Raw genomic sequence first — 25624 nt, 5'->3', positions numbered from 1 at the left:
CTTCTGATGGCCCTCAGTGCTCCAACAGGAAAAGGGCAGGCGTGGCACCGGGCCGGCCTCCTCCGCCTCCTCTTGCTGGGAGCGTGGGGCAACCTTTGTCAGATGCTGGACCCGGGACCCGGCAGCACTAGGGGGCTGGGAGAGCTGGCAGCCGCAGCCCAGTCTCTGCTCCTGCCAGTGGCTGGAGCCGCCCTGTGGAGCCAGCTGTCAGACCCAGAAGTTCTCCTGCAGTGGCCAAAAGGGTGGTAAAGGCTTCAGACAGGGGCCAGGAAAAGTCCTGTTCTGGTGCAAGCAGTCAGTTGTCCCAGGACAGGTTGGGGATTTGGCCAGGAACTGTTCATGTGACAACCCTTGGGGTTTCAGCTGGCACAGGTGATCAGCCTCCAAGCGACGCTGGTCTCCAGGAGCTGCAGAAACCAAAAGATGTGTTAAAAAAAATGCGCTTTTTTGTCAAGCATTTGCCTTGTTTGGGCACTTTTCCTTGCCCTGGGACACAGCGGTGGGCAAAACAGACCGTGTCCCTGTTTTGTACTTGGGGCTGACATTCTAGCGGTGGGGCAAGATCAACAAAGCAGCAAATACCAGTTCGATACTGGCTGTTTTTCAGGTGGCAAGAGGTGCCTGGAAGAAAAATAAAGCTTGGTTGGGGGTAGAAAGAGTGACTGGAGCAAATGGCCCTCCTGTGTTGGGCAGTGGTGGAAAGCCTCTGGTAAGAGGGCCGGCAGGCTCCACGAGGGAGGCGGCGGGAGCCACAGGCTGTCTGGGGAAGAGCATTTCAGGCAGAGGAAACAGCACCGCAAAGGCTTTGAGGCAGGAGGGTGTGGGGTGTATCTGAGGGACAGCCAGGAGGCTGGTGTGGCTGGGACAGAAAGAAGAGTCACCCTTGTCGGGGATGGGACCGGAGGGAGGGCAGACTCGAGAGGACTTTGCTGTTTAGTGTGAGTAAAGGTGAAGCTGCTGAGGGGGGGCAGGGGCCGCCCTTGTTCCAGCACACATTTGGGAAGGACTGAGTGGACTGCCACCCGAGAAGTGACGGCAGGGTGGAAAGCCCCCGTAGGCACTCAGATGAAGGAGGGCTCAGTGTGACCACTGTGCGGGAGACAGCCAGAGGTCGGATTCTGGCTCAATTTCACTGGATAAGCTGATGGATTGGGTGTGGGATGTGAGAAGAAGCAAGTGTCCACAGCAAGGATTCTGGCCTGCAGCACTGGAAGGACAGCGTTGTCATTTACTGAGACAGGGAAGGCTGCATGACGAGCAGGTTTGGGGAGAGAAATGGAGATTTCAGGTCAGATGCGTTACACCGGAGCATTGGCTGGAGTGGAGGGCACATGGGTAGAGATTGGTCCTGGGCCTTGTATTCCTGCTGCTGAAGGGGCAATTCCTGTGTGGGTGTGAGGGCTGCCCTCCCGAACTCTGAGACTCTGTTCTCTAAGAACAAATGTTTCCTGGGCCCTTCATGTTCTTTTCTCTCTTTGACAGCCTCCTACTGCCTTTCCCTTCGGAGGAAAAAGGCAGATTCTGATGGCTCACTGTCATGGTGGTCCCAGCCTTTCTACCTGGCATGGCTCTTTGGTCGGGTTGGGGGGGGGGGGGGCGGACGGGGCAGGCTGGAGGTGAGCCCTGGAGGCCTCAGGCCTTGTCTTGGCTCTGCTACCAATAGAGAGAGCTATCACTCCGGGCCTTGGTTTCCCCTCTTGTACACAGAAGTGGTGAGCTTGCCCCAGGGTTCTGAAGGTGGAAGGTTACGCTTGAGGCGGCCGCATAGCACGGTGGTTAAGAACCTGGGCTTCGGAGTCTAGGTATGGGTGTGCATCTTTGCCCTGCTGCTTGGCTGTGAGACTCTCGGCCAGGAACATAACCTCTCTGAGCCTTAATTTTCTCATCTGTGAAAATGGGCCAACCATGGTACCTGTGTCCGAGTTGCAGTGGGAGTTAAATGAGAAAATTTGCACAAAACACGTAGCAAAGGCCCTGGCACATCCCATTCTCTGTTAACTCAGGCTGTTAGTAGCAGTGACCTGTGCGGTGGGTCAGGGGAAGGGATTTTGCCTGGGGGCAGTGGGAGCCATGGAAGGTTACTAAGTAGGAGTGTGTTGCACATGTGATGTGAGAGCAGCTGCGAGTGTGGAGACTTGGCCTGAGTCCTCTTGGTAAGTCCCTGACCCCTTCTACCCCCCAGAGTGAGAACTGGGGGCTGGCCCTACTGGGTTCTCCTGCCTTCCTCAGGTGGGGGTCTTCACTGACCTGGCATGAGCAGCCTCTGCCTTGCACAGGTCCCTCGGGGATGGAGTGATTCTTTCCCTTAAGTTCTCCTACAGGCCTCTTGGGCTGTACATGCCAGTGACTGACCTTAGGAAATGTAAATGTGCGGCTTTGAGGGATGGGTGACATTGAGGGGACTTGAGTTACATGAAGGGCTCTGGACAGGGCCGGGGGGGGGGGGGGGTGGGGCAGGCCCGGAATGGCATTCCACTGGGCACTTGACTGTGCCCTCGGTTCCTGGTCTCGGTCCAGGCTGGGTGGTGCTTGCTGCACTGGAGCCGTGGAGAGGTTGACGACGGGCGGAGGAATGTGGCCCCCTCAAGACCCACACTTCACTGGTGCCCAGGCATGCCGGCTGAGCCCTGGGCTTTCGCAAGCCTGTTTCTCCTCAGTTGAGCCATGCCAGGATGGCAAAGGTCATTTCGGAGCCCCCAGGGCTCACAGCCAAGCTGTCATTAGGCATTGCTTGTTTTCCCAGGGTCCAAGCGTTTTTAGAGATGGAGGGGGCTCTGGAGATATTCCAGGGACTTCTCTTAATAGCTGGGTAAATTGAGATCCAGAGAGAGCAAGGCACTTGACCAAGGTCTCACAAGGCCACCTCCCTACTATCTGTCACCTCCCTTTGTTCCCATGTCCTTTGCTTAGACTCCTGGCCTCCTGCCCGGATGTTTGTAACAGCCTCTGTCTTGTGGGCTCTCTGAGAGCTTTGTTTGTCTTCCTATTATCATACTCTTGCCTGACCTGCCAGGCACACGTGCTGCTTGAGCATGTCTGGTCTCCCTTCTGGTCCCAGACTGAGCAGCGCAGCACAGAGGTTCTGAGCCAGCTGTGTCCCTTCCTAGCATGGTGACCTGGGGCGAGATAGCCACAATTTCAGAGCCTCAGTGTCTCTGTGAAAGGCAAACAGTAGTAGTACTTAATTAATGGGGGGGGGGGGGGTTAAATGAGATCATGTGTGAAGGATATTATACCTGCAAGGACTGAGCTCTCAAAAATGGTCATTGTTATAAACGCTGACTGAACTGAAGGTCGAGAGCACAGAGGAGTCAACAAAGCTTTGGACTGGGAGGCAGAAGATGGGCGCTCCGAGTTCACTCTCAAATACTGCCTCACTGTGTGCATTTGGGGACATCACTCCTCCTCTGGGAACCCCACTTTCCTCATTCGAGAAGGGTGGAAGAAATCCCTGCTATGTTCTTGTAAGGCTGTCATGTGATGCTAAAGCAATGTCTGTGAAAAAGCTTTGCATCTGTGTAATGATTTAAAAATGGCATGGCAGTGGCTGCGGTGTGCTGATGGCGATGAGGACATTGTAGCCACAGGGGTGGACAACTGGCTTGGCTGCAGTCTGGTCAGTCTGCAAATGCTCAGCGCCCACACGGGCTTCCCATGCCTGCCTGCCTGCTCCCAGCCTCCACCAGCCTGCCTTTCACATCAGCCTCACCACCGCACACTCGAAGGTGTGGGAGGTGCAAAGACCCAGTGGCATCTTCCAGGCCCTGGTGGATTTTGGGTTATCTGTGGCTAATGCCATGGAATGTAGGATTATAGCCAGACACTGGTTCGAATCTCAGCTAAGCACTTCCCAACTGGGGGCCTTAGCAAGTTGCTTAACTTCCACGAGCCTCAGCTTCCATACTTGTAAGATGAAGCCCTGATGAAGTGGAGGCCAAGCATTCGGCAAAGGGCGTCACGCGTGGTTATGTAGGACGGTGGTATAATGTGTTTTCTGCCTGGAGTTTGAGGACTGATGGGAGAGGGAACCATTGTGCCCATTTCTGGGGATGAGCTGTAGGTCAGAGACGCCCAGCTTGGAAGCAGCAGGGCCTTTGGAGTTATCTGGCACTGCTCGCTTTGCCGGTGACCAAAGCTAGTCCTGGAGAAGAGCAGGTGCTTGGCCGAGGTCACTGGCAGGTTAGGGGAGGGCTGGGCCTGGGGTGAACTTGAAGGAGCCCCTCACTCTCGGGTGCTACTGGGAGATGGTGCTCCCTCTCAGCATCGGGCAAGTGCGCACAGCAGCATCTGAGAGTGGGCGCCTCCTTACCGTTTGTGCCTGCTGCCTCACTTGCCTCCCCCCAGCCAGGTCTGGGACTAGAACTCCAGTCTCCTGACCCCAGGAACTGAGCCACCAGCCTTGGGAGTGCAGGGACACCTGTGAGGCACCTTCTAAGAGTCTCACAGAGGCCCCTCGGGCCCCTTTAAAAGGAATCTGCCGTAAGTAGGTCACCGGATACTTTTCACTCTATGCTCTCTAGTTTCTGTGTTCCAGAGAAAGTGAGGCCCTCCTCCCTGCCTCCCACCACCTCCTACCCCTTCCCCTGCCAGCTGTGCCTCCATGTAAGCATGTTGAGGCCCTCACACTCAATGCGTGTTGGTGGCGGGCCCCTGTCGTGGCGACAAGCCCCAGCACATCTAGAGGGATGAGGCCACTTTCATGCGTGCCTTGAGGAAAGCCTCCTGGGTCTCAGCAGGCCCGTGCTGTGCCCACCAGGCCTCCAGGAGATTAGGGAGCTTCCGTGGCTCTAAGTGACTCGAAGCTTACCCTTCCTCTTTGTTGCTCCCAGTGCATCTGGCTTCCCTCTGCGCTGGCCACAGGGCCTGGAACTTTTTCAGTCTCCCTAAGGCTTTCCTGTCTTGTGGGCAGCCTAGTCTTGGGACATCCATCTGGGCCAGTGGCCCCATCACCACCAGTGGGCCTGTCGGCTAGTCCTCAGGTGGCTGTTAAGAGGTAGCCAAGGCCGCTAATCCCTGCACAAGTTCTTAGGATTTATCCAGGTCCCGGAAGGTGGTCCTGGGCCACCCTTATGGCGTGACATGAGGGGACTTGGACAGTTAGGCCAGTCTCTGTCCCTGGACCCACGCATACAAAAACTCCATCTTTTTTTTTTCCTACCCTGACTCTCAGGGCCTGGAATTCTGCCATTAGCAAGTTGCCTTGTGCTCTCCTTGACGTCCTCTAAAAAGGCAGATACTCCTGCATGTGGACAGTCCTACGTGTTTACTGCTGAAGAGTAAAGCCAGGCTAGCCTGGCCCTTTTCCAGCTGCCTGTGTGACCGTGGCCATGTTGCTTCTCCTCTCTGGGCTACGTAAGGCCCTTTCACCTAACACCTCAACACGCTGGCCTGGATTCTACGCCTTCCACACTCTGGCAGTTACCCTTCTTCCTCCTCTGCTGGACGGACAGTGGGAAGGACCCCGCAGCTGAGTCGGGATGGGGGCAGGGCCCAGAAGCCAGTGTCACCACCCGCGGGCCCAGATAGCTGAGCGGATATCATGTCATCATATCGGGCCTACTTCCTGTTCTTTTCAGGACAGGTGGGGAAGCAGGTCTGGAGGGGGAAGGCTCTTGCTTCACATAGGAAGTCAGGTGGAGCTGTAGCCATAGTGCAGATTTCCTTGCGGCCAGCGCGGGTTCCTCCACTGCCGGCTGCACCTTTCATGAGAGTGTCTGGAGGGCCCATCAGCATGAGGGCCAGGGACGTGCTTTCTTCTCCTCCATGGAAGGTGCCTCCTGGCTGGGGCCTCTGCCTGTTGTGGGGCCCCTGAGTGTGGGGCAGAAGCAAGCAGGACATCCTCTTCCTGAGGTCCAGGAGGGAGGGGCCGGTGGCCTCTGGCAAGGAACCTGGTGGTGAGGGGCCTGGAGGCTTCCGGAACATGGTTGGTGGCTCAGGGTGCCCTAGAGCCACCACTCCCTCCCTCTTTCCCTCCCTCCCTCCCAGGGAGGCGACTGGCTGAGAGTAATGCCATTTGTCCTAGCTCTGGGATTAGGTGCGGCCTCGTCAAGTGAGGAGCGTGCAGCCATTAAGAGGACGCAGTGAAGGGAAGCCGAGCCCAGCGCTGCTGCCTGGAGGTCTGGTGGGTCTTGTCATTCTCTCCCCGGCCTTCCCTTACCCTCTGACCACAGCCCCTAGGCCCCTCCCTTCTGTCCAGTCCTCCCAGGTCTGTCTGGATGTGTGTGCACCAGTAGTGTGGGCATGTTCACAGCCATGCAGGAGGGGCCCGGGTGTGCAGGGAGTGGGACAGCCTGGCCCCAAGCCTGGCCCTGGGTCCTGTCTGCATTTAGGACCAGGAGCGGGTTCCTGAAGTGTCCAGCCCCTGGGGCAGCCCCAGAGAGATGGCTCAGGGCTGACCTGGCAGATTCCTGTTGGAGGAGAAGGAGGTAGTGGCCGAGGGGTAGGAAGGAAGGGTTGTTTCTCTTGATAGCTTGGCGATCCTGTGAACCCACGGAAGCCAACAGGTCCAAGAGTTAAAGATTACTGCAGGGCCATTGGGGGGAGCAGGAATGACGAGGTCCCAGGGCGCTGAGAGGTCACATTCATGGCCTCAGTCTTGTCTACACTTGTGAAAGCCACAACATGTCAAAGCCAGGACTCCAGGACAGTTCCCCTGTTCTTATTTGTCGTGGGTGTGTTGGGGGGGGGTGGGGTGGGGTGGGATGGGGGAGCGGTCACAGCCACCCTGCATTTGTTTGGAATGCAGTATCTGTCTGGGGAGAGCCCTCTAACAGCTTTCATAGATTCTGGAAGGGTTCTGTAACCCAGGAGGTCACAAACTTCCGATCTAGTGCACACCCCTCGTTGTCTAGTGGAGGAAACAGAGGTGAGGAGAAGGGAAGGGTCTTGCCCAGGGGCACCTAGGGAGCGAGTGGCAGGGCTGGGATGCTGATGTGGACCCCAGGCCCACATGGGTTTTGGCTTCTGTACCCATGAGATGGAGCTCTCCCCACCGCCTAACAGTACACCTGCTTTATGGAATCTCTCGGGGGGCATCTGGTGACCTGGGGGGGACCCGTGGAAGGACAGGCGCTGGGACTGACCAGCCTTGCCTGGCTCCTCTGCAGGGGTGGCAGATGGGGGTGGGGAGGTTCAGGGCATGATAAACTTGTTTCTACGTCACTGGGAAAAAATGACAAATAAATGGGGTCATGGTAGTACCTGGTGTGCCACAGCCCCGTGAGGCATGCTGGTCACCATTTTCCTTCGAGTTGTCCCTCGAAGTTGAGATGTCCTACTTCTTCTTACCCTCACTCCTTCATCTCTTCTTCCTTCACTTGAGGCTGCTGCCTGGGCCATGGAGGCGGCCCCCTTTCTAACATGGACACCTGCTTGTCAGAGATGACCGAGGCCCCTGGGGCAGGGGAAGGTGAGGACCCTCTGGCTGAGGTCTTGCCTTTCTGGGAACCTGTGGTGTCCTACTCTGCCAGTGAAGACTTTCCCATTCCTGAAGAAATTGGGTCAGCCTGTGTTTAGGCAGCTGGGATGGGTCATCGGCAGGAAACCTCTCTCTGGACATGCTCTAGGCCACAGACCTCACTCAAGAATGGTGTGGAATGCTGAGCATAAGGACTGTCTATGGGTTACAAATAGCCCACCTTGGAGGACTGGCCCAGGGTCATCCTAAGCTCTGCCTCTGCCTAGCTGGGTGACTTTCAGTAGGTTGCTTACCCTCTCTGAGCCTAGGTTTCCTCATCTGTAAAGTGCACATATCAGTGACCCCACCTCTCTGGGTGTGAGGATTGGGTGTGACAGATCAGAGCAGGCTCTCAGCACTGACCCAGTGTGGGGCTGATGAGTTATCAGGAGCTCAGCCAGTGCTGGCTGCCGTCCGGCAGGGAGGTTATGAGATTTGCAGGGAACTATCATTCCATTCCTTTTGAATGCCTATGATCTGAGCCTAAGAAAAATAGGAATGGATTCGACTCTGTCATCGGTGGATTTGGGGGTTGGGTGGAGAGAGCCCTATTTGGGGAAGCTTCATGGACTAGTGAAGAGCATGCCCTGTGATGGGCCTCCCCATCTTGGTCTGTTAGGAGCTTTGGTGGGACTGGGGGGCAGCTGGTCCTGACCTGTCTTGTTCCTGACTCCGCCCCTCCCCACAGGCTGTCTTGTTTGTTTGCTTGCTAAACCCTTTCTTCAGAGCTAGTGCATAGGTAAACTCTCAACTCCGGGCCTGCTGGAGGAAAGACAGCTTCTCAACAAGTAGGGTCTAAGTTCCTGAGGTTTTTTTGTTGAGCATTCCCTGCTGGGGAACCCAGAACAAATCCCAGGTTAGGAACCTGGGAGTGAACCAGCAGGGAATGCTTTGTTTGCTTGTTGATTGATGGCTGATTTGTGGGTCTTCCTCCAAGACAGATCATGAGAGGCTGCTTTTGATGTTAAAACACGCATAAAATGGATGAAAACAAAGACAGACAGAGCACCATTCAAAGGGAGCAGAGAATAGGATGTCCAGAGTGGTAGAGTGTGGTAGCTGTCCCGGGCAAACACAGGGGACCCGTGTTGCTGACAGCTGAGGATCACAGGCTCTGGAGCTGGTGGCCTGTGCGAGATCCTTGTCACCCACTCGTTAGCTCTGTGGGCTGGGGCAAGTCGCACGCCCCCTCTGGGCCTCACTGCCCCCATCTGTAAGATGAGGGGAAGATAGGTCACAGTGCTGCGGTAAGGGTTAAATGAGCGTGTCATACCAGCATATTTGTCCAATAAATGAGAGTTCCTAGCATTGATGCATTTAGCTTGGATCCCCAAAGGGGAAGGTAATTGGCAAGGGCACATCTTTCTTGAGCACCTACCGTGGGTAGGAGACCACGTCTGCTTTGGAGAGCTTTTGGTGAGGTTGGGGGACCAGTGTTCCAGTCCCGAGAGGCCCTGGCATCTGGCGGCACGCATCCAGTGCTGCATGATGGGACACAGAGCAGGAGAGCTCATCTAGGACTTTGAAAGCCACAGCTGGCCTTGGAGGAGGATGGGCAGGCTTTTAGTGGACAAGAAAATGGGTCAAGGTAGGTGGGCGTGGGGGCAGGGGATCCTTTGCTCGCTCTCTCTCTCTCTCTCTCTCGGGATCTCAGTGTCCCCATGTGCTCACCGCGGGGTGGACTCCACACTGCAGCCCCGAGGCTCTGAGCCAGACTGCCGACAGTCCCTTGGTGGTGGCCCCGGACTCCGGACTCCGGGGTGACTGATGGGCAGCGGCTGGGCCCTCGGCCAGGCGGCACTGCGGGCCTGTGGGGGATGGGGTGTGCAGTGAATTCCAGCAGAGGAAGGGATTTGCTTCTGGTTCGGCCTCCCAGGGGTGTAATTGGGCTGGAGAAACTCCTGCACAGCTGGGAAGCAAATGTGGAGGATTTTCTGTGCTGCACTGTGCGTGGTGGGTGGGGCAGGCTGAGGCCGGGTGGCTGGTGGAGCTGGGCGGCTTCGGGGTGTGGCCGGGTGGTGGGTGGTGGGTGTGATTGTGTTGGGGGTGGGACAGGCCGGGAGGGGCTGGGTCAGCTGTGGGGAGTGGCTCTGGGATTGCCTGTGGGGCTGCCACTGCCCGGGCCTGCAGCCAGCCCTCCTCCCCCAGGCCCGGGTGCCCATTCACATACTTCTGAGGCTGTTTGTGGGGCTCTTCCTGCACCTCCTTCAGCTCCCCACCCCGTACTTGTGCCTGTGGCCCAGATGGCTGCGACGACACCATTTGAACGTGTTGGCACCGTGTGAGTTTGCCCGTGCGTCTATATGCATAGGAGTATGGGGCCTCTGGGGAGGGTGTCAGGAATGACCCAGGCGGGAAATAAAAGCTGGGCTAGGTGAGCACCCGGGGCTGCAGGGACCTTCCTGCATTTTACCCTGCAGCAGTTTTAGAAACCTAAAACCTTGGGGTTTGGTAAAGCCTACTTCCCAGTGCCCGGTGCCATTCTCGGTGCCTAGTGGTGCTCTGTAAGTACAGCGAGGGGACAGGGAATGGGCCATCTGCTTGTGCCCCACTTCCAATGTCCTCCCAAACCTGACGCCGTTTCTTCTCCTTCTGGATCCACTGTGAATTTGGTAGGTGGCCCTGGGCCAGTTGCTTCCTGAGCCTCAGTTTCCAAATCTGTTAAATGGCTAATCGTTTTATTAGCCTATATCGCCGTGTGCTGGGCCCTGCGCTATTTTGCACACGTCATCTCTTTTAGTCTGGGCAGCAGCCCTGCGAATATATAAAGCCTGTTTTACACTTGGGGAAACCAAGTCTCAGAGAGGTTGAGGGATTTGCTCAAAGATCACAAGGCTAGTAAATAATGGACGCAAGATTCAAGCTCAGGCAGGCTGGCTCTAGTCTAAGCCCTTAACTGTAATGCTAGCAGCTGGTGCATGGCCACCTCACAGAATGACACGTGCCGCCCTTCACAGGAGGTCTGCTGCACACAGTAGGCGCCAGGTAAACGTGAGGGCTGGGTCATTAGGTGTGCTTCACCATGAAAGGCGCAGGATGCTCAGCCTCCGAGAGTTCTTGGTCCTACTCCTGGTTTGACCTGCCCATCCAGGGCAGAGACGGACCCTCTCCCCAGTCCTGATTCTAAACACCTTGGTTTCTGGAAGGCCCTTGGCCTTTGCCTCCTTTCTCTCCAGGTCCTACACAGGATTGTGGGGGAACCAGAGCATTTTGGAGTAAGGGGGGGTGGGTGGGGTAGGGAGTGACTTTCAACTCCAGAGCAGTGGCCACAGTTACCGTGGTATTTCCCGAAAGTGCAGCGTTGCCATGGTATCTCCATGACAACCAGAGCATCTCATTCATTATCCCCAGCACCTTGGCAGGGAGAGCTGGGTCTGGGGCTGAGAGAGCACAGTGGGAGCCTGGCTAAGAGCTAGAGGCCTCAGTGGCCGAGGCCCCCTCCTGCTCTCCCCATCCCAGCTAACATGTCCCTGCAGGCTCTGGAGCCACCTCTGTCTCCTGGGGTCTGGCTTCAAATTTCAGCTCTGCCACGGACTAGCTGTGTGATTTTGAGCAAGTGACGTAACCTCTCTGAGCCTCATTTCCCTCAACTGTAAATGTAAATAATGACAGTAGTTTAAGGCTTAAATGAGATATGGTATGTAAAAGTGCTAAACACAGTACCAGCCAGGCTTGTGGTAAACGTTTGAAATGTGGTAGCAGTAAAAATAACAATGGCGATAATTATAATGGTATCATTGTTGTTATTATTTTTATTATAGAAGCCCCTGGGTTTCATGGAGGAATGAAAGGCCAAATTTGAAGTTAGGGAGGAAACCCATTTGAGTCAAAATTTAGTGGTTTCCTATGTGACTGGGGCAAGTCATTTCACTTTGAAGCCTCAGTCTTCTTATCTGTACATTAGGAGTAACAACAGGTCATTATGAGTCATTCATATCTTGAGTATTCAATTAGAACCTAGGCCTGGGGAGAGTGGTGGGGGCTTCCACAATGAATCAGACTTGTCCCTGCCCTTTGGGGCACCCAGGCATGTGGGGAAGGAGAAGGAATGAAATTAGTATTTGTGGAGGGCCTATGTGCCAGGTGTCAGGAAGGGCCTCTGCCCCTGCAGAGGTCAGTCAGTCCTGCTCCTGCCCCGGGTTCTGGAGCCTACAGGGTGCCAAGTTGTGTATAGAAATACCTGGAGTCTCCTCTGCATGGACCTCACACTCAGGTGCACCCAGGGACTGGGCGGGAAGCCAAATGAAGGAAGGAGGTGGACTGTGGGACTGTATTAACTGGAGAATGCGTACCTCAGCTGATGGTGGCCTCTGGGGATGCGTGCCCAGTGTCAGCCAAACGTGCTTTTTATTTTTATTATTTAAGTATTTATTTATTCATTCATTCATTCATTCATTCATTCATTCATTTATAGAGGGTGCAAGTGAGTGAGGGGCAGAGAGAATCCCTGGAGGGGCAAAGAGAGAGAGATGCAGGGAGAGAGACAGACAGACAGACAGAAGCAGGACTCACCCAAAACAGAGCTCGTGCTCACCTGATGTGGGACTTGAACTCACCAACCATGAGATCATGACCTGAGCGGAAGTCAGATGCTTAATGACAGCCACCCAGGTCCCCTGAACATGCCCCCCCCTTTTTTTTAAGTTTATTTATTTACTTTTGAGAGAGAGAGAGAGAGAGCACAGGTGGGAGAGGGGCAGAGAGGGAGGGAGACAGAATCCGAAGCAGGTTCCAGGCTCTGACCTGTCTGAGCCGAAGTTGGACACTTAACTGACTGAGCCATCCAGGTGCCCCTGGACATGTTCTTTTTAAAGAGAAGTTAGAAGTCCTAACTTTTATGTGAAGTCTCGTGATATTAAAATGTTGATAACTGATCTCAAATTTAAGTAAAAAGCTGTGCAAGCCAAACAATGCACATTTGCATCCTGTCTTGGCCCGAGGGTCCTGGTTTTCCTGTGCGGCACTATGGAGGGGGATGGGGCCCGTGAAAGCCTGAGGAATGGGACTTGGGAGCAGGAAAGGGGGTGGTGGATAGGGATGACTTAAGAGAAGTGATGACATTGGAACCGGGGTCTTGAAGGATGAGTAAGTGTCCCAAGGGGGAGGGGGAGGCATTCCAGCAATGGGAACTTCATTAGCAAAGGCCTAGATGCATGACCAAGATTGGTGACTGGTTGGGCGAGGCTGGAGTTTAGGAAAACTGCTGGTGATGTCCGCAAGACCCAAGCAGGCCCTGGGCAGCAGGGGGAGCGTTGAGGCCTCAGCCCCCAGCTGTCCTGAAGGACTTGGTGGCTCCAAGGGGATTAGAAGCCCCCCAGTTCTCCATCGCTTGAGCCACAGGGGCTCTGGAATGCAGGTGGGTGTGGAAGGTTTTGAATGGCTGGTGCCAGGCCTTTGAGAAGGTTGCAGTGGGGGACATTGCTGGAGGCCCCTGTCACCAGTATGCTGGTGGCTGGCACTTGGCTCACGAAGCATCTAGCCCTCTGCCCACCCCCACCCCAGAGTATTTGGCCACTCTGGGGACAGGGGCTGGTTGGCCCCCTCTCTTTCTCCCTTTGCCCTCTCCTGGGCCTGGGCTTTGCCATGCCTTCTCTCTGGCCTCCTGGCCTCTGACCATCTGGCCCCTGCTCATCCATCTGGCTCGAGGGAAAAGCCAGGGCCTCTTAAAATGGGGGTTTGGGATTCCAAGGACTGGCTGTCAGAGACTTGAGAGAGAGCATTGGAGCTGGCTTGTTCAGGCTTTGTGGGCTCAGTTATACCCACACTGTGCCTACATTGAGGAAGCAACTGGAGTGATTGGTAAGAGCGGCTGACCCTTATTCAGTGCCGTGTGCCAGGCGTGGTCTCTGTGCTTTCAGTGTATCGATTCCTGTAATTTTCACAACCATGAGAGCGTGTTAAACTTTGCTGTTTTACAGATTAGGAAAGTGGGGGCACAGAGAAGCTAAATAACTTGCCCGAGATCACACAGCTGCTGGGCGACTGAGCTTGGGTGTGAATGAAGCTCCAGTCTGCGTGTAACCATGAGGCTTTCTTAACATAGGACTTTAGGTCCAGGGACAGGTTTGGGGACATGGGGTCTGGACTCCTTGAAACTGTTACAAGATTTTTCAGCAGCTATGCATATTTTTTATGGGACAATGTTGTCAGATTCCTACAGGGGTCTATGACCCCTAGATGCCTGAGACTGTTGCTTGCATCTTTAATATGTACGCTGAAAGTCTGTTAACACAATAGACCAAGGCAGTGACCACAGCACCTAGGCCTGCAGGGGAAGTGTGGTTGGGTGGCTGGAGTGGGCAGGTGTCCCCAGGCGTGGCAGGCAGGCAGGGCATCACCCAGGCAGCTGTACCTCCCCACCCACTGTGCTGGCCCCAAGCCAAGAGGTGGGGCTAGCTGTGGCCACAGGGCAGAGAGCTGCCCTTATCAGTGGGAAAAGGGACGCAGTTGCAACCTGGAAATAAATAGGACTGTCACCCCAGCCCTCCAGCCTCCGCCCAGGAGACCTGTTCCTTCTTGCTCTGCTCTCAGCTGGAATTGCAAGGAGTCCCTGGAAAGCTTTGCACAGTCCCTTATCTCCAAGCAGAGGCATGCGTTTCTCCCCATTCCTACCCCTGGTCTACTGTACTTGTTCTTCTGGTCAGTTCAGGAACCACTTCTTCCAGGAAGCCTTCCTTGATCCTCCCCCTCCGCTTCAAGGGGCGTTAAGTGTCCCTGAGTTCTCTCAAACACCCTTCCCCCACTATTACACTCGTCCCCCTGCATTGTAGGAACCTATTTTCTTGGCTGCCTTGGGTTCCCCGTGGTGCTGACATATAGTAGGGACTGGGACTGAATTAAAGAATGAATATCATGGGGCGCCTGGGTGGCGCAGTCGGTTAAGCATCCAACTTCAGCCAGGTCACGATCTCACGGTCCGTGAGTTCGAGCCCCGCATCAGGCTCTGGGCTGATGGCTCAGAGCCTGGAGCCTGTTTCCGATTCTGTGTCTCCCTCTCTCTCTGCCCCTCCCCCATTCATGCTCTGTCTCTCTCTGTCCCAAATAAATAAATAAACGTTGAAAAAAAAAAATTAAGAATGAATATCAGAGGTGGAAGAGCCCCCAGAGAACGTCTGGCCCAAGCTCCTCTCTAACAGGCAGGAAGCCCAGAGAGGGGTTAGGGTATGCTCTGGGTCACACAACATGTGATTGGCAGAACTGGGAGCAACACTGGTGGCCTAGACATGTCCTCATTTCATAGTCCTGCCTCTTGCTTATGAGCACTTTATTAATTAATTTATTTATTTATTTATTTATTTATTTATGAGTGTGTGAGAGTGGGGGGAGGGGCAGAGGGAGAGGGAGAAAGAATCTCAAGCAGCATGCAGCCCCATATGGCACTCGACCCCACAACCCTGGGATCATGACCTGAGCCAAAATCAAGAGTCCGTCAGTCAACCGACCACCCAGGCGCCCCTGAGCACATATTTTAAAAACATTTGTTTTCTGGGGCACCTGTGTGGCTCAGTTGGTTAAATGTCCAACTTTGACTCAGGTCATGATCTCACGGTTCGTGAGTTTGAGCCCTGCGTTGGGCTGTGTGCTGACAGCTCAGAGCCTGGAGCCTGCTTCAGATTCTGTGTCTCCCTCTCTCTCTGCCCCTGCCCCGCTCATGCTCTGTCTCTCTGTCTCTCTGTCTCTGTCTCTCTCTCAAAGATAAACATTAAAAATTTTTTTTAAAAATAAAACCATTTGTTTTCTTATTTTCACAAAAATAGTAAGTGATTATTATAAAAAAAATTAGGAAACAGAGAAGAAAATAAAAATCATTCAGAGATAATCATTGTTAACATTTTGGCTTTTTGTTTGTTTGTTTGTTTGTATGGATTTAGTACCAGTTTCTGGCTTATGCATAACAATTTTCAACAGAAATATGACCATGCATAGTGTTTTACAAGTGTTTTCTGCTTTTACAACATGTGTGGTAACCATATTTCTACGTCAGTAAATGTCTTTCTTCCACATATTGTAAATGTTGTAAGTGGCTGCCTGGGCTTCTATCTAATGCTTGCACTGTAATTGCTAAGGGCAATCCCCTATTGTTGGACATTTGCTATTGTAAATAGCACTGGGATTTGTCTTCTTGTGGGGAAATCATTACACACTTCTGAAATTACAACCTCTAGGATAAGTTCCTAGAAGTGCAGTTGTCTGGTCTCTGGTATGCTGGACCCACCCCCAGGGCACCGTGTAGTCTTGGGCCTGGGAGGGATTTTTAAGATCTTCACCCCTTAGGGCAGGTCTAAGGCTTACATTCACTCCCTGGCTGTGTCCGCCTGAGACCCTCACACCTTCTGTCTCTGTCCCATCCCCATCTCTCTCCTCCTAGCTTTCAGTAGCTGCTTCCACTATGTTTAAGGGAGCCTGGAAGGCCATGGTATAGGGGCTGCTGTTTGGGATGAGGAAATTGGGGCCTTAGTTTACCGGGTGTGGGTGTGTGGTCTTCATTTACTCTGCAGTGCGATTGATACAGGTGGAGGCTCTGGGCGGGGGATGGGGCTGAGGGGGACCCAGGAACCCCAAGTTCTGGCTGCCTGATAAGGCTGCTAGGCCCATTCAGACAGAGAAATGGGTGGGGAAGCACTGTGTGGGTGAGGATGCGGTGTTCAGCCATGATTCAGAACCCCACCTCTGGCTCCCAGACCTTGCACATGTTTGTTTCACTCTGTCCTTCCTGCATCTGGAGTTTGCTAGCTCTAGTGTTGGGCTCGTGCAATTCTAATAAATAGCAACCGCCCTTGTGGACACCATATGCTTGGTATTGCTCTGAGTGATTTATGCGCATTATGCACATTAGGATTAGGGACCTAATCCCTGAGCCTCTTGTGAGGCAGGTACTATTGTCAACCCTGTTTCACAAAGAGGAAAACTGAGGCCAAGAGAGAGGTTGTGTGAAATCATAGAGCCGGGTTAGGCAGCAGCTTTTGAGTTGGACCCACCTAGGTCAGGTCCTGTGTGTCCACAGTCAGCGGATGCCCAAAGCCCACACTCGGCCTTCTCACCTCTGGCTCTCCTCTCCTCTCCACAGCCTTGGCCCCGTGGGCCCCACTGAGCGAGCGGCATGCGGCACCCCCGGGCCTGCCCCGTGTCCTTCGGCCCGATGCCCAGCCCCCCCAGGAGGCCCTGACGCCCTGGGGGCACTTCTGCTGTGCACAGGACCACGTGGGGGTTTGCCATGGTGACATAAAGGCGCGCGGAGGAAGGAAGGAGCGCAACCGGCCTGCGGACTGTGCCCCTGGCTGGGAGGAAGGGCCGGGGGCCCGGATCCCCCACTCCTGCTGCCCACTGAGGGCCGCGCTTGCTAAGTGACTGTGAATTTGTTGGTCAGTGGACGACTCTGCTCTCTCCTCCTGCGTGGGGCCTGGGGGTGGCCGGGGCAGAGGGGCCTCCGGAGGCCGAGGTCCGGGGGCCAGAATGCCCGCCCTGGCGCGCCTCCGCAGGCTGTGTCGGCACGTGTCCCCGCAGGCTGTCCTTTTCCTGCTGTTCATCTTCTGCCTGTTCAGCGTTTTTGTCTCGGCCTACTACCTGTATGGCTGGAAGCGGGGCCTGGAGCCCTCGGCAGACGCCCCTGAGCCTGACTGTGGGGACCCGCCCCCTGTGGCCCCCAGCCGCCTGCTGCCACTCAAGCCCATACAGGCGGCCGCCCCCTCCCGCACGGACCCACTGGTGCTGGTGTTTGTGGAGAGCCTCTACTCCCAGCTGGGCCAGGAGGTCGTGGCTATCCTGGAGTCCAGCCGCTTCAAGTACCGCACGGAGATCGCACCGGGCAAGGGTGATATGCCCACGCTCACCGACAAGGGCCGCGGCCGCTTCGCCCTCATCATTTATGAGAACATCCTCAAGTACGTCAACCTGGACGCCTGGAACCGGGAGCTGCTGGACAAGTACTGTGTGGCCTACGGTGTGGGCATCATTGGCTTCTTCAAGGTACGCAGGGGCTGGGGTCCCCAAGCATTAGCAGCGCTGGCTGAGTTTGAATCCCATTTCTATGCTCCATAGCTGAGTGTCTGACTTTTCCTATCTGTAAAATGGGTACATTGGTAGCCCCTACCTCCTAGGATGGTCACGAAGGGTAAGTGGGTGAGTACATGTAAAGCACTTGGAGCACGTAGTACCTGGTGTCTAATAAATGCTTTTTAGGTATTAGCTTTTATTAGGAGCACATGGCAGGGGGATTGCCTGCCTCGCACGGGGACCTGGCACACAGTAGGCGCTTGCCTAAAGGAAGCCTCGGGAATGGGTGTGAGGTAGGAGAGGCTAGGTCCCTTGAACGTCATGGCAGTCCTTCCAAGGCATGGGGTGTGTCCTCATTTTGCAGATGGGCAAACCGAGGCTCAGGAGGGTTATGTGTCTGAGGCTAGGTAGCCTATAAGTGGGAGAGCCAGGATTTGAATGCAGTCTTAGACACTCTGGGCTCTGGATCCTGTGCTCTTTCCTCTTGCCTGTGGCGGGCTGTGGCATTTTATGCGCCTCCGGAACAGGGCCATTTTGCATTGGGGGAAAGAGGAGAAAGAAATCCCAGTGGGCAGGTGCACCACTCTGGGCTCTGTGGGGCACCGAGAATGACTGCTGGGATCAGAGTCCTTGCTGAATGTGCCATGGAGAAGCTGTCTGTGGGGAGGAGGAAGTTGGGGACAGCTGGATGGGGGGATCTAGGGGCTCTGGCTAGAGAACTCTCCTCTTCAAGATGGGTGGTAGGGACCCTAGGGAGGTACGTGGGGACGTGTATCTCTTTAGTCAGCAAATTTTTACAGAGCACTCACTGTGTGTCCAGATCCTTTGCTAGGCACTGGGGACATAATGGTGATCAGAGTGTGCAGAGTCCCTCATTGCTGTCACTGAGCTGACATTTCAGTGCAGTGGGGTGGGGTGGGTGGCAGACAACGAACAAGTAAACAAGTGGCAGGTGGTGACAAGTACAGGAAGGAATAAAGCCGGGAAAGGGCATAGGGGGTGAGGGGTTTGGGCAGTTGATGCTGTTTTGGATGGAATGGCCAAGAAGGTTGTCTTTGACGAAGTACTGGAAGGAAGTGAGGCAAGGAGCCACATAGCTCTCTGTGCAGAGGGCCTTCCAGACAGAGGTGACAGGTCCCGAAGCAGGTTCTTGCTTGGCATGAGCTGGGAGAGGAGCAGGAGTGGGTCAGAAATGGCCCATAGCCGCTGACGGGTGCCCATATGTCCCCAGGCACTCGTGGCCACCCATGTGCACTGGGCCCTGTGCTTGGGGTAGGGAGGAGCCTGACCCAGGGGAGGGGTTCCCCCGGTGTGTCCTTTCATGCATTAATGCAGCAGGATGCTCTGCCACTAAAAAAGGTTTTGTGGGCCAAGAAATTGAAGGCCCTTAGAAGTCCTGCAGTAGAACAGCCTGGTGAGATTTGTTCCCCAGCTGGCTTGATCACAAAGCCCTTTATTTCAAAGAGCAGCCTCTAGGAAACGCTGGCCTGGTTTATGGCTTTACAGTGGCATAACCTCAGGCTCCCTTCATTGTCTGATTTTTCTTTTCCCCTGGACTCTTCCATTCCCTGCCATGAACTTCATTAAGTTTGATTCAGAGCCCCAGGGCTGGAAAACATCTCGATGGCTGACATTTATTGAGTGCTCACCCAGAACCATGCCCTGTCCATGTGCTTTATGTGAATGAACTCATATAACACTCATCAAACGATCCTCTAAGGCGGGTGGATAGCATCCTGATTTAAGAGAAAAGGCAACTGAGGCAAAGAGGGGTGAAGAAATGTGACTACCCTCATCTCTCTAATAAGTACAGATCGAGGATTTGAACCCAGGCAGTCTGACTGTAGAGGCTTTAGTCTTAACCACACTGTGATAGGTCCAGGGCCCCAAATGCCATTTATGTAGTAGAAATTACATCAGCGCACAGAACTCCCACAGTCTCTGGGGACCAGGCAGTGAGCACAGTTGGTGTGCCAGTGCTTGGATGCTGTCTAACCCCAGTTCTTTGCTGCACAGAAGGTGAACATGAGGCCCCGGGGAGCAGGGACACGCTCACATTCTTACTGTGGGGTCACTGGAAATTCCAGTCTTCGTGTTCTTCCTGCCATGTTGTGTAAGACAAGACCCCTGCTTGGTCTCATGTAGAGGCCTGGGACTTTCTGCTCAAATGGAGCCCTCTGGTGGTCAGGTTCCATCTTTTGGCTCTTTCCACAGTACAAGTGGGTTTGCATTGGGTTTGCAAACCCAGAGGGTTTGTGGACCCGAGGTCTGGAGACTCCCCCTTTCTAATTCCCACTGGTGCTGGATTCCCAGGTCCGTGTAAGAGTAGGAGCTGGAAAGTCCAGACCCTGCTTCAAATCTTTCTGTCACTTTTAAGCAGAGCGACCTCAGGCAGGATATTCAACCCATCTGTAAAGCGGAACCTATCACGGCACCCGTGTCACTGGGCCATGTCGAAGATGACAGCGGGTGGCACCGTCTGCCACCCAGTAAGTGGCAGCTGCTGTGCCTTGCCAATTCCTTGTTCAACAAGCACAGCTGGTGGTCACCTTTGTCTGTCTTGTGGCTCTGACTTGTGCCCCTAGGAGATCCCTGAGGATGGGAGCCCTGGTTCCTGCCATTGTCATAGCTCAACCTCATGACTCCAGGGGCCCTGGGGCTGACCACATCCCGGCAGAGGATTGACAAGGGCTACCCAGCCTCTTTTATCGCACACCTACTATGTGCCACACTGACCTCATTGCTTTGCCGGCTATACCGTGTGCAATTCTCACAACCACCCTGTGAAGGAGGCACTTCATTTTCAGGTAAGAAACAGGCTCAGCAAGTGAAATGGCTGCCTGAAGTAACAGAGCGAAGTAAGTCAGGGCCAAGATTGACAACCACACTCATGCCTTCCCACCCAGCCACAGGTGACTATGTCAGAGCAAACAGACCGACAGATGTGAGGACCGGAGACGCGCAGAAGTGGTACCTTGGGAACCTTGGGCGTCGCAAAGTTATCCAGCTAGTTACCATCAGAGTCTGACTCCCAGGTCAGGGCCCTTCCTCCCTCTACCTGGATGACTCCACTGGGAGATTTGGTGTCTCCTGAGCGGGTCCTCAGTGCTGAGGAACTGGAGGGGTTCCCCTCTGGTGGGCGGAGGCCTACAGTATGGGCCAGTCCCTGTGATGCCGAGGCTTGCTCTCCATTCCTTTCATTGCCCACTGGGGTGGGCGATCAGCAGCTTGGCTTTCTTGCTTCCTCGATGTCTCCCAGCTGGGCAGCTGGCTGAGCTGCCAGCGCCTGGCTATCAGCTCAGGAACGGGGCTTTGAAATGGGATCCCCCAGTGCCTGTGGTCCAGTGTGGCCTCCCAGGCCACAGCAGGTGACGGATAGGGCCTGAAATGTCACCGGGCCCCACTGCCTTTGCTCCCACATGGCCCAAGTAGTTGGCCAGTGCTGGCTCAGGGGTCCTGGGGACCTGGGGCTGGGCGGAGTGGCCTGTCAGGATGGGACTCTGCGTTGGGTCTCAGCACTCCAGGTTGGCTCAGGACAGCGTGTGGGCAGGTACTCCTGGTATGTGGAGAATTGAATGCAGGTCCTTTATTGCATTTTACAAGGCCAGAACCTTGCAGAGCCTTTCTGGGAATTAGAAAAAAGCACTTCTGCATGGTGGATATTAGCAAAAGAAACCCTCAGGGGAGAGGCAGCTCCACCTGGGGCACGGGCTCAGTCCTCAGCTGAATATCCCTGTACAGTGCTCCCCTGGCCAGCGCTCCTGGGTGGTCTTCCCTATGGCTCTACCTTCCTCTCTAGCCTCATTTGGTGCCCCTTTGCTTTGCCCCACCCACCCCACTCATTCTCCACACAGCAGCCAGATGGATCTTTTTAAAATGCAAATTGGAACCTGTCATCCCTCTGTTCGAAACCCTTTGATAGAGTCTTTGATGGCTTCCACTGCTGCTTCCAGCCTCCAGGGTCCTCAGATTTGGCCCCAGCCGACCTTCCTGTCTCATTGCCTCCTCTCCCTCTTGATCACCCTGCTGGCCTCTTGCTCTTCCTTGAGTCCTCTCCTTCCTCAGGGCCTTTGCACTTGCTGTTCTTTGAATGTAGCCCCAGCTTTCCCACTGGTTGATACTTATTCTTTTTTTTTTTTTTAACGTTTTATTTATTTTTGAGACAGGGAGAGACAGAGCATGAACAGGGGCGGGTCAGAGAGAGGGAGACACAGAATCTGAAACAGGCTCCAGGCTCTGAGCTGTCAGCACAGAGCCCGACGCGGGGCTCGAACTCACGGAGCGCGAGATCATGACCTGAGCTAAAGTCGGCCGCTTAACCGACTGAGCCACCCAGGCGCCCCAAAGTTACTCATTCTTTAAACCTCGGTTCAAAAGTCCCTTCTCTGGGAAGTCTTCCTTGAGCCAGCTGACTGTGGCCAGTTACGGACTCTTCCAGAACTATGAACTTCTATGTAGGATGTGCCACACTGAAGCTTTATCCCTACTTCTGCGATTTTGGTTGCTGTCTCTCTTCCCTGCTTGACTTGAAGGTTTGTGAGGGCGAAGAGCCATGTCTGTTTTTCCTCACTTTATCCCTCACTTAACATAGTGCCTGGCACACTGAACAGTTATGGAATGAACAAATGAAACCCACACAGAAAAACTGTCATGTGCCAGGTACTAGGGATCTGTCTGTTCCTTTTTATTCTATTTATTCGTTTATTAAAGTTTATTTATTTTCAGAGTGATAGAGAGAGTGACAGCAGCGGAGGGGCAGAGAAAGAGGGAGAATCTCAAGCAGGCTGCACACTGTCGGCACAGAGCCTGGCACGGGCCTCGAACTCACGAACTGTGAGGTCAAGACCTGAGCCCAAATCAAGAGTTGTACACCTAACCAGCTGAGCCATCCAGGCGCCCCTCCTTTTTATTCTTTTTAAAAATCGAATTAACTCCTCAAGCACGTGTTTGCTCTCACTGGGTATTAAGCCTTGTTTTGGGCACTGGGGATCCAAAGGTGGAAATAATGTAGCTCCTGCCTTTGAGAGGGCAGGCTGGTGAGACAGAGACCCTAAACAGATAATGCAACAGCCAAGGTGAAAGTGCTGCAGGTGAGGCTCAAACCTGGTTCCAGGGAGGACAGTGCAAAGAGGGCATTTGTACTGGGTTTTGAAGGATGAACAGGAGTTCGTCAGGCCAAGAATACCGAATGGAACTGGCACAGGGACAAGGACGAACTGTACCATGTGCAGAAGCAGGTGGCTGGAAAGGGGAGGGATGGCGTGTGAATCTTGGGAAGAGGAGTGGGGGTGCCGTGGGTACTGTCTGCAGATCCCAGGCAGCTGGGCAGCACCAGGCCCTGGGAGAAGAAGCTGGACTCCTGTGAAGGGGGGGCCTCGGGTGCTAGGTGCATACGGAGGGTTGGGAATGCTATGGGGCAGAGTGTCTTTGCGCCTGCAACCCCAGCAGACGCCTCCTCTTTGGTCTCATCTATATTGGCAATCCAAGATTTCTCCTGAGTGAAGGATTGTGTGGCACAAGCCAGTTTGGAAACCCCAGGCAGAGGAACCTGGTGGCCAGTTGTGTATGGGCTCCAGGGGCAGATCATCTGGCTGGGTCATTGTGACAACTCCTGCCCCTGTGTGACTGAGGGCAGCACCCCCTCGAAGCCTCAGTGTCCCCGCCCATGAAGTGGGATAATAAAGCCTCCCGAGGCTGGTATGAGGACTGAATGAGCAATTGGTGATGCTGCTGGCCCCGTCCCGAGCACTTTGCCAGAATCATCCTCGACCACTCCATGAGGTACTCACCGTTGCTGGCCACACTTTACAGCAGAGGACACGGAGGCACAGAGAGGTTACCTAACTTGCCCGCGGCCAGGCCGTGTGGTGGCAGAGTCTGGGCTCCCGACTGCTAGACTTTTCTCTGTGTGATTTTGCCCAAGTTACATAGACCCTCTGGACCTTAGTCTCCTCATCTGTAAGATGCAAACGACAGCGACCCCTCCGTCGTGGGGTCACTATGAGGATTAACAGCACCTGCCTGCCAAGTGCATGAACTGTATTCCTGGCTTTGGTGAGCACATTCTGCGTGTTAGCCAGTATATTATCGTGATGGGTGGAGCCGGGTTTGCATAGCTCGGTTAGCACAGGGCCAGGGATAGGCTAAGGCCTCCATGGATGTTAGAGAATACTGTTGACGCTACTGTTATCCGTCCCCGCCTGAGATCCCGCGGGCCCCTGGGGCTTCTGGATCTGACGGCTCTGCTCCTCCTCTCTCCCCCCGCCCCCACCCCCCCCACAGGCCAACGAGAACAGCCTGCTGAGTGCGCAGCTCAAAGGTTTCCCCCTGTTCCTGCACTCAAACCTGGGCCTGAAGGACTGCAGCATCAACCCCAAGTCCCCGCTGCTCTATGTGACACGGCCCAGCGAGGTGGAGAAGGGCGTGCTGCCCGGCGAGGACTGGACCGTGTTCCAGTCCAACCACTCCACCTACGAGCCTGTGCTGCTGGCCAAGACGCGCTCCTCCGAGTCCATCCCGCACCTGGGCGCGGACGCCGGCCTGCACGCCGCTCTGCATGCCACCGTGGTCCAGGACCTGGGCCTCCATGACGGCATCCAGCGTGTGCTGTTTGGCAACAACCTCAACTTCTGGCTGCACAAACTCGTCTTTGTCGACGCCGTGGCCTTCCTCACCGGCAAGCGCCTCTCCCTGCCTCTGGACCGCTACATCCTGGTGGACATCGATGACATCTTTGTGGGCAAGGAGGGCACACGCATGAAGGTGGAGGACGTGAAGGTATGGCCGGGGGTGCCAGACACGTAGGGCAGGGCCTCGCCGCCTTCGGACCTTGGGATGCCCCAGCATGATGTCGCCGTCTCTGTCTCCCCCCAGTGCTGTTGATCCCCCTCCCTCGGCCAGCTGGTTTTATTAATTGTTTTACTGGACGAAAGTGTCCCTGAAAATTATATTGAAGCATGGGGCAGAGAGGAATTTTACATCTGGGGTGTGGAACTCAGAAATGCGCCTGTGGAGGGAGAGACCCGGTCACTGAAGCAGTGGGCTGGGAGCTGGGCAGGGTTGCTTCTCTGCCTTTGAATCCAGACCTGATTTTTCACTCTCAGAAATGTTGATGTCAGTACGAGAGCTTCCACGAAACTTTTCAAACAAGAATTAGAGCTTGAATCATACACAAGGCATAGTTTAACTGAGGTCTGTATAAATAGTGCAATGCATGTGTTTATTTCAAAAAGCATTTACCAAACAAAACTGTATGTAAAAGCATTTTGCAAGCCATGAAATTTTACACACATGCATCACTACTAAAGAGAAGCCTCCAAATCAAGACCATTAAGCTAGCTTTAAAATGCAGTTTCCATCCACTCTCTATTTTACTCAGAGTTCTTTGCAAAGGAAACGATCCCTAGTGTAAATGGGGAAATCAGTGCCGGTTGCCATAAATAGAGGGCAAGCACAACAGTAGAGCCAAGGAAAACAAAACCAGGGGATTAAATTCTACAGAGATACTGCTGCCTGCTGACCCGGTCCTCCTTTACGAGATTAGCACCAAACCCAGACTTCCCTTTGATGTTAGGACTGCAAAAGACACTGCTCAGAGGAGTGCTTTCCTTCCACGTGAGTCCGCATGTGGGCGCTGTGTTCCCTGTCATCCTGCAGTCACCGCTGGGGTCGGTCAGGGGCCTGGGGGGAAGGCCGGGGGAGCATTGGTCCTCCTGCCTGGGTCAGAGGCAAACGCTCTTCTCTTCCTTACACCTCCAGAGGAGAAGAACCCAGCGAATGGTGTTGGGGAGCTGGTGCTGTCTGGGGAGTCAAGATCAATTTGACCCTAAACTGACTGGCACACCTGGGCAGCCCTGTCTGGCATCTGGGCCCCAGTGGTGAACTGACAAGAGGGGTGGGTGGGAGGTTGTCAGGCTGTTTCCTGGCACCCCCGGGGGGTTCACGGAGGGGCATGTGCAGACAGGCCAGGCTCTCAGAGCCTTTCTGGCTCCCATCTCGTGGGACAGGGCAGTCTTTGATCTGCTTTGCACATTTGCTTCTGAGGTATCACTTCTTCAAGGGCGGTCCTGTTGAAAGAAAGTGTTAAGATGATTCCTGTTGAGCCTTCCAGCTCTGAGGTTTCATGCGATGCCATAACCCACTTCCAACAGAGTAGATCGTGTGGTTTTCTACTTA

At 54.5% G+C, this 25624-nt stretch overlaps 1 protein-coding gene across 4 annotated transcripts in view; it reads left to right on the top strand.

Moving 5' to 3' along the window:
• NDST1 (N-deacetylase and N-sulfotransferase 1) overlaps window positions 1-25624 on the top strand; it is a 62776-nt gene that overhangs the window by 14103 nt on the left and 23049 nt on the right. For 3 of the 4 annotated variants that reach the window (XM_047859013.1, XM_047859022.1, XM_047859028.1), the window contains exons 2-3: window positions 16524-17422; window positions 23732-24226. In XM_047859013.1, the coding sequence (XP_047714969.1) occupies window positions 16910-17422; window positions 23732-24226 (1008 nt within the window). In that variant the 5' untranslated portion in view covers window positions 16524-16909. Of the gene's footprint in view, window positions 1-6063; window positions 6122-16523; window positions 17423-23731; window positions 24227-25624 lie in introns of those variants that run through there. The other variant, XM_047859035.1, reaches the window with a different exon arrangement.

This window comes from Prionailurus viverrinus, chromosome A1, assembly GCF_022837055.1.
Source record: "Prionailurus viverrinus isolate Anna chromosome A1, UM_Priviv_1.0, whole genome shotgun sequence".
Classification (NCBI taxonomy): Eukaryota; Metazoa; Chordata; class Mammalia; order Carnivora; family Felidae; genus Prionailurus; species Prionailurus viverrinus.
This window is presented reverse-complemented; position numbering and strand designations above follow the sequence as displayed.